The sequence below is a fragment of the Cebidichthys violaceus genome, unplaced genomic scaffold (assembly GCF_023349555.1).
Source record: "Cebidichthys violaceus isolate CVI_PGR_0920_01 unplaced genomic scaffold, fCebVio1.0.p SCAF_39, whole genome shotgun sequence".
NCBI lineage: Eukaryota > Metazoa > Chordata > Actinopteri > Perciformes > Stichaeidae > Cebidichthys > Cebidichthys violaceus.
In genome coordinates this window covers 1,297,073-1,315,169 of record NW_027176583.1, presented here as the reverse complement: position 1 = coordinate 1,315,169, position 18,097 = coordinate 1,297,073, and the positions used below count along the sequence as shown (strand labels likewise).

The following is an 18,097-nucleotide window of genomic DNA, read 5'->3' as shown; positions in this document are numbered from 1 at the left end:
TAGACTCAAAAACGGAGGCTGCTTTTTTAACCTCGTCACCGTTGTCACACTGACAGCGAACAAGGAGACTCTTGAACCAAAATTCCATCCGTTCATCCGTCCGTCCTTCCTCCGCCTCTCCTCGCTCCCTCCGCTCATCCACCCATGCAGCCACCTCCGCTGTCAACAGGGGTCCAGAAGCATCCAAAACCAGAAAGCCAGACCTGCTGCTGAAGGACTGAGCTGCAGCGCAGACAGGAGTGGACGGGACACCCTCCTTTGGAACGTGCTAACAAGTTGAAGACCTTGTCAGCACAGATGAAGAGGCTCTCGCACACTCTGTTAATGGACTCAAGATAACGAGATTGTGGATTATATTGTTGTTTGCAACAGTCTCTTTACAAATGACAACGTTGGGTTTGAAAACCACATAAATTAGCCCATCATGCTTTTGAAGTCGGGACTATTCTTCACTTTGTGTCTGTTTACCCTCCAAGCAAGTCGAATCAAAGGTAAGGATCCACTGGTGTTCCTGTTAACGCGGGTTGAGGTTTGTCTTTCAGTGATTTTACTTAAGGTTTGTTTTCACACAGAAGGTTCCAGTAGTAGTAACTCCTTTTTAAAAATTACATTTTTAGCAAATACGGATGTAATTCTGTCAATGAAAGTAGTCGGACAATCATATATTTCTGCCTCAAAGAAGAACTTGAAAACCTGGAAAATGAAAAAGATCACCATTAACATTACTTCATGTGTAGTTAATGGCTAATTATTCCTTGAGGCGGCGACCTTCCTGCAGGTTTTCTATCAATAAAGTCTCGCATGAGACGGGACTTGAAGAGGCGGTTATTCACTCTGCTATTTATCTTAATTATAGGATTCATTTATGCCAACTATAAAGGTTTACCTCATCCTCAGACAGATCTCTGAGAAAAATGTCAAGCAACCAGCGAGCCACTGTTAAGCCCATGATTATTCACTGTTCATAGTCATATAATAGAGAAAGATAGCATCATTTCACCAGTCATAGCGAACGCGTCCGCACTGCCTGTCTTGTTTTGTGTGATGTGCCCGGGTGAGCTCATTATCCTGAAGGAAACAAAAGCCATTCTGTTCCCAGTGTCGCAGGACGTTAATCTTTTCTGGCTTGTACTTCAGCTGTGAGGCCTTTTCTGCGGCTGCACTGGGCATTAAAGCCCGTTCAAAACACTCCCTCCTCTCGCTCAGGCCCCCTCATGTCTCTGCATGTGCAAGTCAGGTTTCACGCTTACCGAATTCCCCCCCCAAAAAAACAACATTTATATGTTGTGTTGCTGGTGTGACTAATAATGGAAACACGCGTGATTTATTTGGCTACACTTCAGACCACCTTCTGACCTGCTGATATCTTTGGAACGGGCAGGTTTGTCAGGTGAAGGGGTCTGCCTGTCAAACACGACACTGGGGGATATTTGCCCACAGAGCTGCAGGCAGCAATGTCGATGCCCACGCAGTCTTTCAACGGTCTTGGTGCTGAGCCAAATTTGGATTTGAGAAAAACAATATTGGTCATTGTAGAGGTTATTAGCAATACAGTGATTAACACATTTTTATTTTGTTCTCGCTCTACCATTTACAGTATGTCACGCAAAATATCAATGAATGCCTGTGTATGCTAAGTTTAATTCTAATTCCTGAACAATGACGAGCAGTACAGCAGCCGTGCACAGTCGTACTTCAGTTATGCTACGCAACACACACCTATATGTGTGATGCAATGCAACGACCACCACGACCTGTGACCTATGGATTCATATCATTTGCTATAGGGTGGAACACTCTCAATATCTTGCAATACTCTGTGCTGTATATTAGGTCATGCTGCGTGTTGCATTAGCTTGTGTTGGTGATATTGTGTCTTTCTGGATTGTTCTGGTCCAGTGTTCAGCCGGCTGGCCTTGACTACCTTTAATAAGCACGACTTCATGTTGAGAAGACGCGTTATTAATGCACAAAGATTCCCCTCTCGTCTCGTTTATCTCCATGAAAATGCGGCATCTCCAGCTGAAAGCTCTGTGTCTGATGCCAATGTAAGAGTGAATATGTTAATTACGCTCACTTGCTTTTTATATTTGTCTTTTACCTTTTATTCTCTTCCCTAATCTAGAGGAGGCACAGTCCATTTGTTGGTCCGATGACCCCGCGTCTCTGTTTTGGGCTCATAAATCCTGGCTTATTGTCTTAGAAAGTCCTCTGAGGTTTGCCATTTGGCATCACAATGAGTCCCTTTCTTCTAAAATAGCTTCATTCAATGGGGGGGGGAGAAAAAATTGACCGGCACACTGGCTTGTGGTGTGTAATGCCAGGGTGGCTGAGCTTGTTTTCGTCACTAAGGTGATCAGAAAATTGGGGCATTTTTCCTCATAATGTCTGCAGCATCAAAGTGACGTCATTTATGGAAATGTCTGAGGCTGTTATTGCTTTGAATCTTTTTCATGTGGAGTGATTGTTAACCACTCAAATCAACATGGGTATCCATCCGTACTTGGTTTTAATCTCTCCAAGGTTCGCTGTGCACGCACATCCGTTTTTCACTTGTAATCCTCATGCGTGCGTTTCTGCACATCCACACCTGGATGCTGCCCAGCAGAACTTCATCCGTTGGCCGCTGAGCTTCAGTGATGCAACGCGGGGCAAGGCGCCCAAGGGCATCTCGGCAACTGCTCCTCGGGGAGAAGAGAGAGTTACTCGTTCGCTCTCTCTACACATCTGTGTGCTTTCAATGAGCCTTCAGTGTGACGACCTTCCAGTCACAAACCAGCTCCTCACAGCTTCAGGCCCCAGACGTTTTTACACTGCGCTGAATTCAGAAGCTCAAGTAACAAATTGCACCTTTTAAGGGAATTAACATCACACATACGGAGGATTTGTTTCTGCTCAAATATCCCAAAATAGACCCTCTGTGTATCATATACTTTTTACTGCAAAACCAAATGGTCCTTATAGGCAGCAGTAGTGAAGTGACGGTAAGAGGGCTGGACAGACGCTCCTCTGTGGCAGTAGTGTTAACGGTCTGATACGCACCACGAGACTAGCACAGGTAGATATGTAAACGCAACTTCAGACATTTAGTGTGACACTGATATCAATAAAGGGGACGTGCAGGAGACGGATTTTAAAATGCATGCAGCAGAGGCCAAATGGGTTTTACAGTGAAGTGCTGTAGCTTCACTACACCTACTAATGCCCATGTCTGCACAACCAATACGTCAATATTTTAAAAGTCTCAAGCTCAATATGAGATGACATCACTGTGACGTCTTCAGGGTTGATCCCTGTGACAATTAAGCTGATCGGTGTGTGTGTGTGTGTGTGTGTGTGTGTGTGTGTGTGTGTGTGTGTGTGTGTGTGTGTGAGAAAGTGGTGACGTTTTTAAAACGCCCCTTTGCTCTGCCTGTTACAAACACAAACCAAGTGTTTTGTTGCCAGCCAATAATATCTGCAGTCGTGCTTTTGCTTTCATCCAGAAGGGCAAATGTCTTAGATGAGTGGCTGCTTTTTATGTTTGCATTATTTATACAACAAGTCATTGAATTGTGATGCTGTGAATATTGCAGCTTTGTATCTCCTGATACAAACCAGTCACCTTGATTTAAAGTAATACTCTCATTGAAATATTTATATATATCTTTCTTTGTATTAAATTCCAGAGATGAAGAAGTATAATTACTCATGATTGCAGGTTTGGTTTGCTTTAAGTCATCTTTTCAACTCTCTCTTAATTCAATAATGTTTGCCCTTGTTACCCTGCCGCTACTGTCCTTCTGCATTATGAACTGACTCAGTGTGGGAAGTAGAAGCCCATGTAGAACCTTAAAGACGAGGCGAGTCTCTATTACAGAGTGAGGTAACTCAATGGGGACTGAGCCTTACAGTATTGTGATCTGCGTCACACCCAGGAAACATGTTTGTTTACTTACACTTCACGTGCTGAATACTGTAAAAAAATCTGATATTTTCCTCCTGAACTTACAACTTCACTGACTGCTCTTGCAGACCTACATGACCACGGTTTTTCTGGACTCAGGGATGTGAAGTACCGACACTTTCTAGAAGCCTCCAGACCGATCAGACACACCACGAATGTCAGAGCGGAGCGGGACGGACACCGGGCCAAGAGGTCGGCGGCGCTCATCACCACGGGGGTCAAAGTGTGTCCCCAGGAGACCATGAAAGCAGTCATCAGCAGCCATCGGGCATATTACAAGCTCAGAGGTAACCTGTGTAACTTCATGCAATATAATAACATCTTATGGTTCCCAAAACATTTTCAATGCATGTGCATAAGCATACATGAGGCTTAATGCAGATGTTTGTTATTCGTCTTGTTTAGAGCCTGGTGACATTTACATGGCGCCACTGAACGTCGCAGCTTTAGGAACACACGTAGAGAAGCACTTGATATAATGAAGTTATATGCAAATATCCTTTGTCCAAGAGAGATGAATTGCGGATGATTTAAGGAGAGAAGATTGCCACCTTGGCTGTTGAAATGGCAAAGCAATACAAATTGTTCCACAACAGCTGCTGTGGCGAACGATTTTAAAATGAGGCGGATTCATTTGGTGTATCCGAGGTAATCGCTTCAATCCAGAAATGAGTTTGTCAGAGAATAAATTTCCCACAGGCATCATGATATTTGACAATGTGCAGTGTGTTTCCCCCACAGAGGCAGATAAAACATATTAAAGCTTCAGGGTCTCTTTGTGCTCACGATTCTAATATTCACAGAATTGTCATGGACATGCACAGATTAAAATGTACCGTTTGACATTTACTGAAACAGGCATTCCAACCTTTTTGTGCTGTCCCGATTGTATAATGTTAAATGTATTTTGTGATTTATCGTGGGCCATTGTTATGTGCCGTGTATTCATATAAAAAGCTGCACTGAAATGTTTCTCTGAGGAGAGCGATAATCTTAAATTGCTCAATCAAAGCAAACATGCAGAGATGCCAAGATCAATCGCAGCGATCCTCTTCATCCTCTTCATCCTCTTCATCCTCTTCATCTGATTTCACCATGCTGTCATTTCCATCCTTGTTGCAAATATATGTAACGCCCCGTCTAGTCATCCTTTATGTTTTTATTTAAACATAAGATTAGATGCTGTCTCATTTATACTTATTTCTCATATTGTCTGAGAAAAATCAAAACAATAAACGATGCGACGTCTCTTCAGTTTGTCAGGAAGTGATATGGGAAGCGTTTCGGATCTTCTTGGACAGAGTCCCAAACTCAGAGGAGTACAGTACCTGGCTTTACAGCTGCCAGCATGAGAACCTCTGCATGGACGACCTGGCCCAGAACTTCAGCAGCTCTCAGGAGCATCTGGACATGGTGGCCAAAGTGAGTCAAGCTACCTTCACTGACAAGTCTGCTTCTGTGGCCATCGTGTTCAGACTGTGATGCAGTGTTCTCGTCAGTCTTAAAGCGTAAATCTGTAATAGTTGATTTCTTGTTCCTTATTTCTAGAGAGTAGCCGAGCAAGCTGAGATGGAAGGGTATGTGCAAACGTCCTTCTTAAACTTTGTGTTAAATGTTTCCTGTGAACCAAAAATACGTTCATCGGTAAAAAAAATATTGGTTGAAAGGATTCCTGACTAACTCACAAATGTAGTTCAGCAGATCTTGATAACTATGTAACAAAAATATTGTATTTCCAGAATCACTGGAACCACCGAGGCAGGAAGGGATTGTGAGTTGAACACTAATGCACCAATATTGTTTTGTGAAAGCAATTAAATGACTTAACGAGCTCATACATTATCATAACATCGTTATAAATGAACTAATGAAGCCCTGTTTTGTCTCAGGCACCTGGACACCCCCACTGATTCTGCTGCCGACGGTAGTTGAAGTGGTAAGTTGACCCACAAAGTTTCAGAATCCTAATTTTTAAGGTGTTTAAATATTTAACGATCCAAGCGCACATGCAGAATCAGGTGGCGTTAATCTAACGATGCCATTCGGCGGTTCTTGTTCCAGAACGATGAAGACCACAACATGATAAAGGAGAACTATGAGGAGTACATCGTCGAGTTCAGAGTCACCATCGTGGATCCGACGTACAGCAAGCTGCTCAGGGACCCGTCGGCTCACTACAGCGACATCACACGAGAGCTCACGGACAAGGTGAGAGCAGAGTGTCAGTCTACAGACTCTTAGCCGTCTGCCTTTATCCTCCTCTACAAGCACAGCGTGCCCCTCGACAGCAGAGCTGTGATTCAACAGCTTTTTAAGATCTTACTGATGGTGATAACACCCTGAAATCCAAAAGGCAAAGAAGCGAGTGAGATGTATTTGCGTTGTATAGTTGCAACCCTCCTTCTCTGTCCCGGCCTAAGCGTCTCTTTCCCGTCTTCTGTCCTTCTCTCACAGCAGTTTTGTATCATTATGCAAGATGTCTTACAATGAGATCAATTTGACTTACAGCTTTTTCGGCGTTGTAATAAGTGTAAATCTCACCCTGATTGATTGTAACATGTTTAAGGGACTTTAGTTAAGACTTCTAAATGACCACAAGCCTGAAATAGTAAGATCTAATCATGTAGATTATCTTTGACTAAGAAGGCATCGACTGAGGCTCTAAACACAGCTGTTGAGAATCACTTCTACTGCTGTATCATTGCTGTTTTCTACAGGAATAAGTGTTGGTCGTACGAACCAAACAGTGCATCGAACTCCACCGTGCATTGATGTTTTTTTTCACAGAGAAATGCAAACGGTGTGCACGAATACTAACCAGGTTCAGGTTCACTTCATTGCTTTATAACATCAGTATCTGCATTTAACTGCTATGGATTTGACCAATTCTTAATATGTCTTTCTCTGTGTACCTGTTGTCAGTTTGCCAGCCACTACTCCCCCCCCCCCTCGCCCTGCAGGAGCCTTCAGTGTTTCAACCTTTAGCTATCACCTGACACCTTCTCACCCAGATGCACCTCTGTTCCCAATCCCCTAATTAGCTCCCTGGCGCATGCTATAGAGGCCGCTGATCTTCACTTTCTGCTTGTTGTGACCATATGACTGCATTTTTTGGGAAAGTGGAAGAATAGCATAAAAATTCCCACATTTCAGACACTGGAACCAGGGAATGTTTCACAATTTGCTTAAAATAATCAGCTTTCATTTTCTGTCGATTACTAATTGATGGTCGACCAATTGTGGCAGCTCTAGTGTACGATGCAGTAAATGCAAATGTGCTATGTTGTTTTTATTGGCTGATTTGTTAATGATATGAAGACATATCTGTAAAATATCTAAAATCCCTAAATATTGAAATATGTGTTTTTTACTGGACAAAGCCCAACACTGCAAACTGTGTCTTTCACATCTCTTGTTTTTCTTTTCTTTAGATGGTTCGTGTGTTTGAAAATGTTCCAGGATTTAAAGAGATTCGTATTCTTGGATTTCGGTGGGTTTAGTTTTATTGAAGGTTTTCTTATTAAAGGTTTGGGACTGTAATGTGTAATGATGATTGATTCTGACACTAAAGCACAGTAAGAAACAATTAGAGACCAAAAATGCATTTCTTTTACTTTTCCCCTGAAGTTTTTTCATTAAGTCTCAAGAGAAACTATAACATGTCCTCTGTTGGGAGATGACTGCATCCACTAGCAGTCAGGTCTGTCTGTTTGAGGGGTTCTGACCTGGTTTGTTGTGTTTCTCAGCTCAGAGGATGTGTCTGTGCGCTACGCTGTGGTCTTTAATGGAGAAACGGAGCTGAATGATGAACCCGACGGTCTTGAGGAACCTGAGAAGGACGAGGACGTAAACGCCCCTAAACTGAAGCACATCATCGTAAAGGCCTTAAAACAGGAACTGTTGCTGCCGCTGGACATACAGACACTCAGCTTCGAGGCCGGTGAGCATAATATCACATCACTGAATAAAACGATGCTCAGAATAAGGTTTGAAAGTCGTATAAATGTTTCAACGCTTCCTTTTCAGTGACCACGGTGTACCCGGTCGCTGAGCTCGGCATGAACCCCGTCGAGGGTGCCGTGTCCGAGGACGACGCCCAAAGCTTTCTCCCCACTGTGGCAGTGTTAGAAAACTCTTTGGAAGCGTCTACGACCAAACCAGAAACACGCACCTTTGTGCCTTTCATCCCCGCCGTCGTCCCAGAGAGCACCCCCGCCGCCGCTGATGAGACTCCTTTAGTGTCATCAGCAGAGGAGGAATCCACAGAAGATGCCGCCGAGCAGCCCGGTGACATTATGAAACCAGACACAACACTGGAAGCCATCGCAGAGCAGGAGGAGGAAGCGGAGCCGGAGGCGGGGGAGATACCACCAACCGAGCTCGATGATGGAGGTGAGGCTGAACCTGAAGGACCGGTGACGGACGGTAAGGCTACTTCAGGTTCAACGTTGTTTTAAACACACAGGATGTTGAAGCTCAATCAGGAGAGACACTTTTACAAATTCAGAGCTTCATTGAGTAGCAAAACATTAGACTGAGGTTTGGACTCCATTTAGCGCCGTTGTCAGAAAACAGGAAGAACCTCAACCACAAGTTAGCCCACACTTTGCTGTCATACTCTGGTTTCTAAGTCTCGGTTCTTCTGAGAATCTGAAGAAAGTGGTGGGAGGATGCTGTTATCGCCTAGAGATACAGCATAAGGAACAGCTGACCAGGCTAGAAGTACATTTTAATCTTGATTGTTGATGCCAAAGAAATGATTGATTGTCTGAACAGAAAGCTCTAAAATACAAAAGATCCAAGTCACTTATTGGGAATGGAGAAAGAAATATTCGATGAAAAACAATTACGAATTATATCTATCTTTCTGAGGTTTGGTTTTGCGCATTGGAGATGCTCCCTGCTGAGGCAATACATCATATTAAAACCCATTAACGAGCAGCGGCCTGCTGGTGGTCGAGTCAGTACAAACTCATGCTGTGCAGAACTTCATCTGAGACTCTAGTGGTGTTTGTCAAGCTGAGTTTGGGGTAAAAGGTGAAACAAATATATCTGGAACTACACAGAAATACAAGGTTTAAACATAATACATAGACATGCAAAAAGAAGAAGCTGCACAGCATTCAAAGGTGGATTTAGAATTTGAATGTCAGTGTTAAGGATGACGCTTTGTACAGCTCTAGTAACATGATGCATGAGTGTCCCGCCTAAATGCAATAACACCTGTATATGATAATCAGTGTACCTGTATATTTCTTTCATGCATAAAGTAACTCCTTATTTTATTTTACAAGAACCTGAATCAGCTGATGGCGAACACCCAACACAACAGAATGAGGACCTTCCCTTAGCGACCCCCGACTCCCAACCGGAAGAAGTAATTACTGAGGCGCCTGTTGAGGTTAACCTGGACCTGCCAGGGTCTGCAGATCCCACAGTTACTGAGGTATCTGTCATAGAAGCGAAAGTCCCCGTCTCTACAACGTCCTCTCAGGACGATGTGTTCCAAGGCCTTGAACCAGAGGCAGATGTGAGTGTGAGTGAGCCTTCGCCGTCCCCCGAGGACAGAGACGAGTCCAGCGGAGGGCACAGCGGAGGGCACAGCGGAGCGGCCCCGGTCTCAACAGACTCGCCTCCCGAGAACCCAAACATTCAAGACGACGTAGGGTCAACTCAGCACGGGATGGAGGCGGAAGCGACCGAGCCTCTGGAAGAAGAGAGCGGTAGCGGATTCCCCTCAGAGTCTGACGAACGGCCGTACGAATCCACGGCTGCACCGGCTATGAGACAAGTCAGCAGCCCTCTGATGACCGCAGTGGATACGGGCAAAGAGTTAGTGATTTTCTTTAGCTTGAGGGTCACTAACATGATGTTTTCTGATGGCCTGTTCAACAAGAGCTCCCCAGAGTATAAATCACTGGAGAATACCTTTCTTGAGCTGGTAGGTACACACGCTTTTGTGTTGGATATCATGATTTTGCACGCTTCCTTGTCATATTTGCTTTTTTAACCCAACTTGAAATGTGTGATGACAGTACATGTGTGCAATATATACTGTAAAACTTTGACTTTAGATGTTATTGTAGTAGTACTAGTAGAGTATGAATATTTTACAGTAGCCTGAAGTTGGTGCTCAATCTAAATCCTGTTTTCCTGCGCAAGTGAGGATGCACTCTGCAACAAGCCTTTATCCTCACATTTTTTTAAATCTTAAAAAAAGAACAGAACAAATTATAAGGAACTTTTTCTTGAACAGATTTGTATTTTTTATAAAAGTGTTAAAAATGTGATATGGCTATAAACCAATCGCCAAATTCTTGATCAAATCTGCAGTATGCTTATGATTTCATTTCAGAGGAGCCATTGTGTCAGCAGTATAAAGAAATGATTCTGTTTCACTTAGACACAGCACTCTGGGTCCAGAAACTCGCCAAACCCTGGAGCTTCCAGTAAATCTGGGCCTGGGAGACAGAAGACTTTAGCCTCCATACCGGTATTTTTTTTCCATATTGGAACTACATCTCCAATGCCTCAGAGAGAGCATGACCTTTCTATTTCTTAACTAACCTTTTTGAGATGCAGTTTCTAACAATCTGAAAGCACCTAACATTTCTGAAGTACTCGGCTTTAGTTTTAAGCTTTACTTTTGTCCTCACGTTAGACATTAGAGCTTCCTGTTGCAGCTACTCATGTTGGTTTTATCTGTGAGTCCGGTTCTAATGTTTGCAAGCTTGTTTTTCCTGTGTGTGTGTTTTGCCTTAATCTCTTGAATTGTGCTAAACTTTTGGCTTTAGATTCAGTTTGACTCATATTTCAGTCATTTTTGTACAGTTTGTGTCTGCTAGGGATTTGTCCAAAGTTCTGGGCTATAAAATCAAAAGAAGCTTCTGCTATTAAGTGGAAATGTAAAGAGGTAAACATGCAAAATTGTAGTAAAAGTAAAACAGATGAGAAAATGTAAACGGCTCTCCTCTCATATATATATATATATATATATATATATATATATATATATATATATATATATATATATATATATATATATATATATATATATTCATTATGTAGCTGGAGCCAGCAGCCAGTTAGCTAAGCTGATATCATAAAGATGTGAAACAAGAGAAAGTAGCTAGCATGGCTCTGTCCAACGCCAACAAAGTCTACTTTCCAACAACTAACTGTAGCTAAGCTAGCTGTTTCCCCCTATTCCGGTCTTTATGCTAAGCTAAGCTAACTGGCTGCTGGCTATAGCCTCATATTTAAGTAGACATACATGAAGATACGTTTCCCAAAATGTCAAAGCAAAACGTCTGTTCTGACATCTTTGAACAGACGAGCTCTCTGCTGTGATAAGGTAGCATACACTCAATATCTATGGCTTGTGGGACTATAAGTGTGTGTCTATGTGTACAGTGTCAGGCTAGTTAGTTTCTCACCAACAATATCCAGAGTTTCATTTCGTACATTTGTTTCTCATGTGTATGTTATGACATTGACCTGTGTGTTTGTGCATGTTTTGAAGCCTTAACGATAAATTTGCAAAGTGAGCGAATGAATAATTGAATTGCTGTGGAGCAGAATGGTATGATAACAGGCTTAGTAAACAGGAAAGTCATGCTGCTTCATGCATTTTGTGTTGGTAGAACTGTACTGCTTTCTACACGGTGGAGAGCAAACTAGCCTAGGGTAGTCTGAGTCATGAGACCCGGGTCTGCCTTAGTCACTGTAGGACTCAGAGGTCTGTGACTTGTGCTAAGAAGCTTTAAGTAATTGGTTAGTTCCAGCACCAGACACATTGTGCTATTAATGGCTCCAATCTGCTTAGTGCGACATCAGTCAGGTTACATCTGTATGCATGTTGCAGTAGAATTACTGTGATGGTGTTAAAAACACAGACAATTTGTATGTACTACTATAAACAAGAAGACGATGAAATAAACACACTGGTGGAGGTCACTTAGTTTTGGAGCATTTGTGTGTAAATGCACTGATGTTTAGTCATTGCTGGGATGTTCCCTTTTATACCATTTGTTATGTTTCTCCTTTCTCTCTCAGTGAGTGGTGGTGGTTGTGCCTTATTAGCGTACTTCAAAGCCAGAAGCATCATTTGACGTCCCTATTCAGTTTCAAGGCTTACCCCGAGGTTAAAGCAGGGGACGTATTTTTAGGCCCGTGCCCTCGATCTGTGTTATGTAAAGGCCTCAGCCTCACACTGAGAAGGTGCATCGATACAAATTGGATTGTGCGTTTGCTGCAATGCCAAGGAGCCGAGGGAATGTGAGCTACTACATGTGGGATTAGTTTCTTGAGTTTCTTTGATATAGGGTTAAGATTAATACAAATGTGTTATATTTTGAGACATTATTTGTATATATATATGTTATACAAGACTTTGCAAAGTTCATTATTCATGTTATGAATTTGATCTGTTTTGATTTTTGTGCAGAATGCATCATTTTCCTTATTAAGTTTCCAATTAGTTTTCATGGCATATATCGTAAAAAAATCAATGTCTGCACACGATCAGAGAGTACAGTATGAGGTGGTAGGGACACGAACACAGAAATCGCATACAAAAAAATCCAAAACAATAATGAAAAAAACACTCCATCTCCAATCCTTTAATGGTTGCCCAAACCGTGGTCACTGCAGCTTTCCTTAATAATCGATGTATTTAGCTTCCTGGCAAAACTAATGTGGTCAGACGTTTGAAGTGGTAAGTATTTACCGTATACTGTCTAATATTCTCATTATCCCATTAGGAATAGTAAACATATCTTCCTTTAAATGGGCTAATTAGGCAGAGTAGGGACACTTTGAAACACGTCTTGTAAACTGCTCTGAGTTTGCTCATAAATCAATGACAGACAGCAGGAAGAATAATGAAGAAATGTCAAATAATATATATATATATTCCGCAGCCCATTTAAATGGACATAATGTAATGTTTTGCTGGATATCGGACCCCATTTGTGATACTGTACATTCACTTTCTCTCAGTGTCATATATATGAATACATATATATATATATATATATAAACCATTAGCCGACAGCGGCTTGCAATTCCCCCTGTTTGCCTCCATTACTCTTGTACCTACTGGTTTGTAAAGCAACCAATAAAAATTGGACATGGAGGTTGGAATTTCTTTATTTGTTACGGTAAATCATTTTAAAAGCATTTCCATGGCGGCATAATATTCTTTGTGACTTCAGAGAAGGGATGTTTGATCAGGTCAAAAACAAGAACCAGTAGATACATGTGTAACCTCAGAGAAGTGGTTGTGTAGACAGAGAACTGAAGTGATGGCTGTGTGTTCTGTCATGCTGACTGCATTATGTCTACTGTTCCTCGGTCCACAGTACAGACTGCTGAGGTTTGTAGTGAAGGAACTTGGCTTTGACCGCGAGTGGAAGGCAACGGGGCCGAGCGAACAGATCGGTGTCCGATCCTCGGGGTGCAAGTACTTGACGTTTTGCATTGAGACAAATGGATGAGCGAATAGCCAGCCGTGTGTCCAGTTGTACCGTATTTGTTTGGGATTTTGGGACCTCGTACTTGCTCAGAGACTATTAACTACAGGGAACTAGCCCCCAGTTAAACTGTCTGCCAGTGATAAGTGAAGCAACCCGATCAGAGCAGAACTCGTTCGGGCCTCTTATCTCCCGCCTGACAGCCAGGCCGGCTGCGGCGCCGTAATCTCTCCCTCTCACACGGCGGCTGTTTGATGTTCGCCTCGTCTGCAGCGAACGTGAAGTGGCTGGAAGGAAGAGCGGTCCAGATCGATGAACGTTGATGCGGGTCCATTACTTCAGCTGGTTGACTTCCTCCCGCCTAAATGTCACCACCGACATCAGTCCCAGTCCTTAGTCTTAAGAGATGGGTTCCCCGGTTATCTGAGTCAGTGGAAATATCTTTTAATGCGACAAATGTGGAACATTTTATAGATGAGTTAAAAAAAAAAAAAAATGTGGCTGCATAGATTTGATTTGACTGCACAGATGTGTTGGTGATGCTGTGTAAGGCTGCAGAAGCTTAGCTTAACTAGCAGATGAGTTGTAAACCTTAATATCTTTTTGAAAATACATATAATATGTGATTTAAAGGTGGTGATAGCTCAACCTTATTCATTCAGGTTAATTCCACTGGAGTCAGAGATATTGCTCCTCTGCTGAGCTAGGCTAACTAACTTTTAATTTACTGTTAGGTAATTATATTAAAAACCATCACTGAGCATTACATATTATAGATTTATTTGGATTTGCGATAGCTTTAACGTCATGCGAGTCTTTTTTCTGTCGTCTGCTCTGTTCACCATTTGTTCTCCTGCTCTTCACCGACTAGAAATAGCTTGTTCTGTGTTCTTCCACCAATGCTTATAAACCTAACCCTGATTTTTGTTCTTGATCCAATTACACAGTCAGTGCAGTAATGGCAGGATTTCACGCTCACATCAAAATTTAATTATGACCTATTCATAGCGTTCGCACTGTAAAATGTGACCTGAATAATTCAAAATCGGCCGCGCTACGACAACCTCGATACTGTCAACGTGGAAGTAAAGCTACAGGTGAACGTCTTCTTCTCAGGAGGACACAGATCTTTACTGACACTTGACACCGACATGAATCATGTTCATTAACCTAAATATCCAAGTGGGAATATTTGTCCCCTGTAAAATCAAATCAATTTTGCTTTGAGTGTCAGTACATCCTCTGAACACAGAGATTAAATATGATCATTCATTTGCTTTCCTCTATCTTCCCCACAGCTTCTGCCATATCTACAATCCAATTTGACTGGATTCAAGCAGCTGGAAATTCTCAACTTCAGGAACGGCAGTGTTGTGGTAAACAGCAAGATGAAGCTGGACAAACCGGTGCCGTATAATGTCACAGAAGCTGTTCACTGCGTGCTGGAAGACTTCTGCAACGCGGCTTCTAAACGTCTCGACATCGAGATCGACAGTCGCTCGTTGGAAGTGGAACAAGGTGAAATGTCCTTCCGGTAGAATCGCTGTTTTGTCCCGTGTGATGGAAGGATGGAGAAGAACAATAGCATCTGTTCTCGCAGTGACATGTTCAATCATGCAACAAGGTCAGAGACACGCATCCTCCCACTGCTGTCTTCTGCAGGCGAGCAGCGTTTTGCTTGGAAGAGTTCCTGACTGCATGTGAAGTCATTAAACCCATCTTATTGAAAGCAAACTCCGCCATTCACATCAATCAAAATGCCCTTTACTTTGTGATCTGAGTCAGTGAGGGAGAGGCGGACTCTGCACTAACGTAATCACCTCTCTGTGGTCTCTTCTCTCCTCTCGGTGGGTTTCAGCTGACCAAGCGGACCCCTGTAAGTTCCTGGCCTGCAACGAGTTCTCCCGCTGCGTTGTGAACAGCTGGACCGAGGAGGCGGAGTGTTTGTGCGATCCGGGCTACAGCCCCTCGGACGGCCTGCCGTGTGAGAGCACCTGCGCTTTGCAGCCGGACTACTGCCTGAACGGAGGCCTGTGTGAAATAATCCCGGGGCACGGAGCCACCTGCAGGTAGGCAACACCTGAGGAACACGACGGCACCATCTCGGCCCGTTTAGAGGTTCTACGTTTGAACTGCAGAATGTACCACTGTACCCATTTCAAAAGCCTTTAAGTCTTCACAAATGCCTTTTCTGTTTGATAGCTATTACTTTGCATTCACTGGTTGGTAATGTTATGCATATTTATGACTCTATCATGATGTATTTATTAAAGTTTCACTCTTTCCCTTGCTTCTCTCTGACCTGCGTATGTTTTCAGGTGTCCTGTGGGTAAATACTGGCACTACCACGGAGAGCGCTGTGACGAGCTGGTGTCGATGCCAGTAGACCCTCCGCTCATTGTGACCTGCCTGGTGGGAAGCCTCTGCTTCGTTTGCGCCGTCATTGGCATTTTGATATTCATTAACAAGAAATGTATAAAGACCAGAAAGGCTGTAACTTTAGTGTAAGTACGAGTCCTTTTACTCTTCACATTTTGAACCGTTTTTAGTTTCAGTCCGTTGCTTTTGCAGTGATTTTGTGACGTTTTTGTGTTGAAAGCATTTGTATGTTCACCACCTCATCTCCTTTACGTTGTAGGCATACCCTTGCTCCCTATGCCTTTGAGAATACTTTGAGGGTGAACCCCGTATTTGAGAATGATGACGGTGTCTTAACTCAAGTGTCCACATTGCCATACCCTTCAAGTTCTACTTCTTCCCAATCCCAACAGTCTGAACAAGAACATTTTGCCTCAATTGAAAATATACATCTGAGTATTGAGGTACACGGTGCTGTGTGTGCACAAAAGACTAAACTACTAACCTCAAACCTTCAAACTTCAGTAATATAAATTAATACGCTCTAAGACACTCTGAAAAGCTCCATTGGCTTGTTTTCCTTCCTCTCGTCGTCCATACGGTTCCTCTTTGTATCTGGAACTTTAACATACACATTTTCTCAATATCTTTAAAGTTGCACACTATCCAAATCCAGAAGGTGTAAAGTTTTACCTCTGACCTCTGCAGTAGCAGCTGTAGCTTTAACCTCCTGCGGTAGATCCTTCTTTCTGGCAGACCCTTCTGTCGACGATGCTTTTGTTCACATCGCCTCTGGTTCTATGATATATTAATGAAGCGCACCGTGAACACCGTCTACTCTCTGTCTCCACAGATCCCCAGACAACTCTACACAACAAGATCAGAAAAGTTAGTGTCAGAAATGGTGGACTTCCATCACTGTATACCACACAACGAGGTGAGGACCGAACAGTAACGCCTGATAGTTTAAAGACACGCTCGCCTCCAAATCCACAAAAACATCCAACCAGAAAAGTTTAAGGGAGAGAATGTGAGGACCTTCATAGGACAAACATATTCAGAAAATATGACGATAAAGTCACTTCAGACGCCTCGTACTTTAGACATTCAACATGCATGTTAAGTGTTGCTGATATTCAATAACAATAACCTTTACTTCAAATATTTTACAGCTCTATGATGCGTGCAAAGGTAAAACACCGATGCATCATGCCCTTGCTGATATTGCACTTACAAACCAAATCAGTGTTGACTTTTGAGCATTTAAGCTTTAACAAAATGATCAAATATTAACCATGAATGATTTCCAATGAAAGATAGTCCTCCTCTTGAGTTTAAGTACATATTTGATTCATGCGAAGCAAATATCTTGAAGACATACAAGGATATTCTGTCATTTATTGCATAACTCTGCATATTGTTTTCCGTCCTCTCTGTCGTCTCTTCTAGACATGGCGACCGCAGAATGAATACAGAACGTGCTTTCTCTTAAGGCCATCGGATAGCGAATGTTCTGACGTCTCCGTTCTTTGACGGGACCGTCGTTCGTCTGAGGAGCAGCCGACGCGGTCACGCCGCGCAAAGAGACACGAGGTAGCAAAGACACGACGTCGCTGTGTAACTGTACGACGGACGCTCGGGTGCGGTAGACGAGTCACAAGGTGTTAAACGTGTTGAGATTAATTGTTCATAGTGATCGAAGCGTCTCGTTAGACAGAGAGCTATGGATATTAAAGTGGAAGCTAATATTTATTCTATATATTGAATGGTAGGAACATTTCCTGGATAGCCTTGGCAAAGGATGTTCTTTCCTCACAATGAGGTATTTATTATTTACAGAGCGATACACATGGTGGTGTCTTGAGCTTAGACTGTACAAACTGTATTTCACCGTCCAAACAGAGAGTGAATGTATAGACTGTATCATGACACGTTGTTCATAGAAGTATTGTCTGCTGAGCTGTATTCATCAGTCTGTTCTCCTCAAAACAACTCTTTCAACTAATCACTTGTGGTTGTGATTTTTTTTTTTTTTTTTACTCATTTTGCATTTAAAAGCAAAATAAAATGTTTTTTGCATATAAAACGTTTTGTTGTTTTATTTGACTGCCTCAAAGACGTCTGTGGTGACAAATTACAAGCGATTCATTGACGAACAACTGCCGTCAAATCAAGGTTTTCTTACGGTTCATCTGTGTTTTTATGATCATCGACCACAGAAGCAGAAAAACCTGTTTTAATCCACTACAGCCTCGCCTCAGTGACGCCATCAGCTGCACATTAACCTTCGTTGTATTCATGTGCTAACTAGTCTTGTTAG

The 18,097-nt window shown here is 42.6% G+C and overlaps 1 protein-coding gene across 1 annotated transcript; it reads left to right on the top strand.

Moving 5' to 3' along the window:
• The first annotated feature begins 424 nt into the window (after positions 1 to 424).
• On the top strand, positions 425 to 17,974 carry impg1b (interphotoreceptor matrix proteoglycan 1b). Its single transcript, XM_068726333.1, has 18 exons — positions 425 to 491; positions 4,015 to 4,233; positions 5,202 to 5,368; positions 5,495 to 5,523; positions 5,686 to 5,717; positions 5,836 to 5,882; positions 6,008 to 6,154; positions 7,378 to 7,436; positions 7,693 to 7,886; positions 7,973 to 8,371; positions 9,253 to 9,887; positions 10,350 to 10,439; positions 14,718 to 14,937; positions 15,278 to 15,488; positions 15,738 to 15,923; positions 16,058 to 16,241; positions 16,631 to 16,714; positions 17,227 to 17,974. Exons 1-18 carry the CDS (start codon positions 425 to 427, stop codon positions 17,308 to 17,310), a joined length of 3,054 nt encoding a protein of 1,017 aa, XP_068582434.1. The 3' UTR covers positions 17,311 to 17,974.
• Positions 17,975 to 18,097: the final 123 nt, after the last annotated feature.

Bases quoted from the DNA above. Each gene is read 5' to 3' on its own strand.
- impg1b (XM_068726333.1), top strand. From the start codon at position 425: ATGCTTTTGAAGTCGGGACTATTCTTCACTTTGTGTCTGTTTACCCTC. The intron at 5,883-6,007 runs GTAAGTTGACCC...TTCTTGTTCCAG, and splicing joins TGCCGACGGTAGTTGAAGTG to AACGATGAAGACCACAACAT. The intron at 15,489-15,737 runs GTAGGCAACACC...GTATGTTTTCAG, and splicing joins GGGCACGGAGCCACCTGCAG to GTGTCCTGTGGGTAAATACT.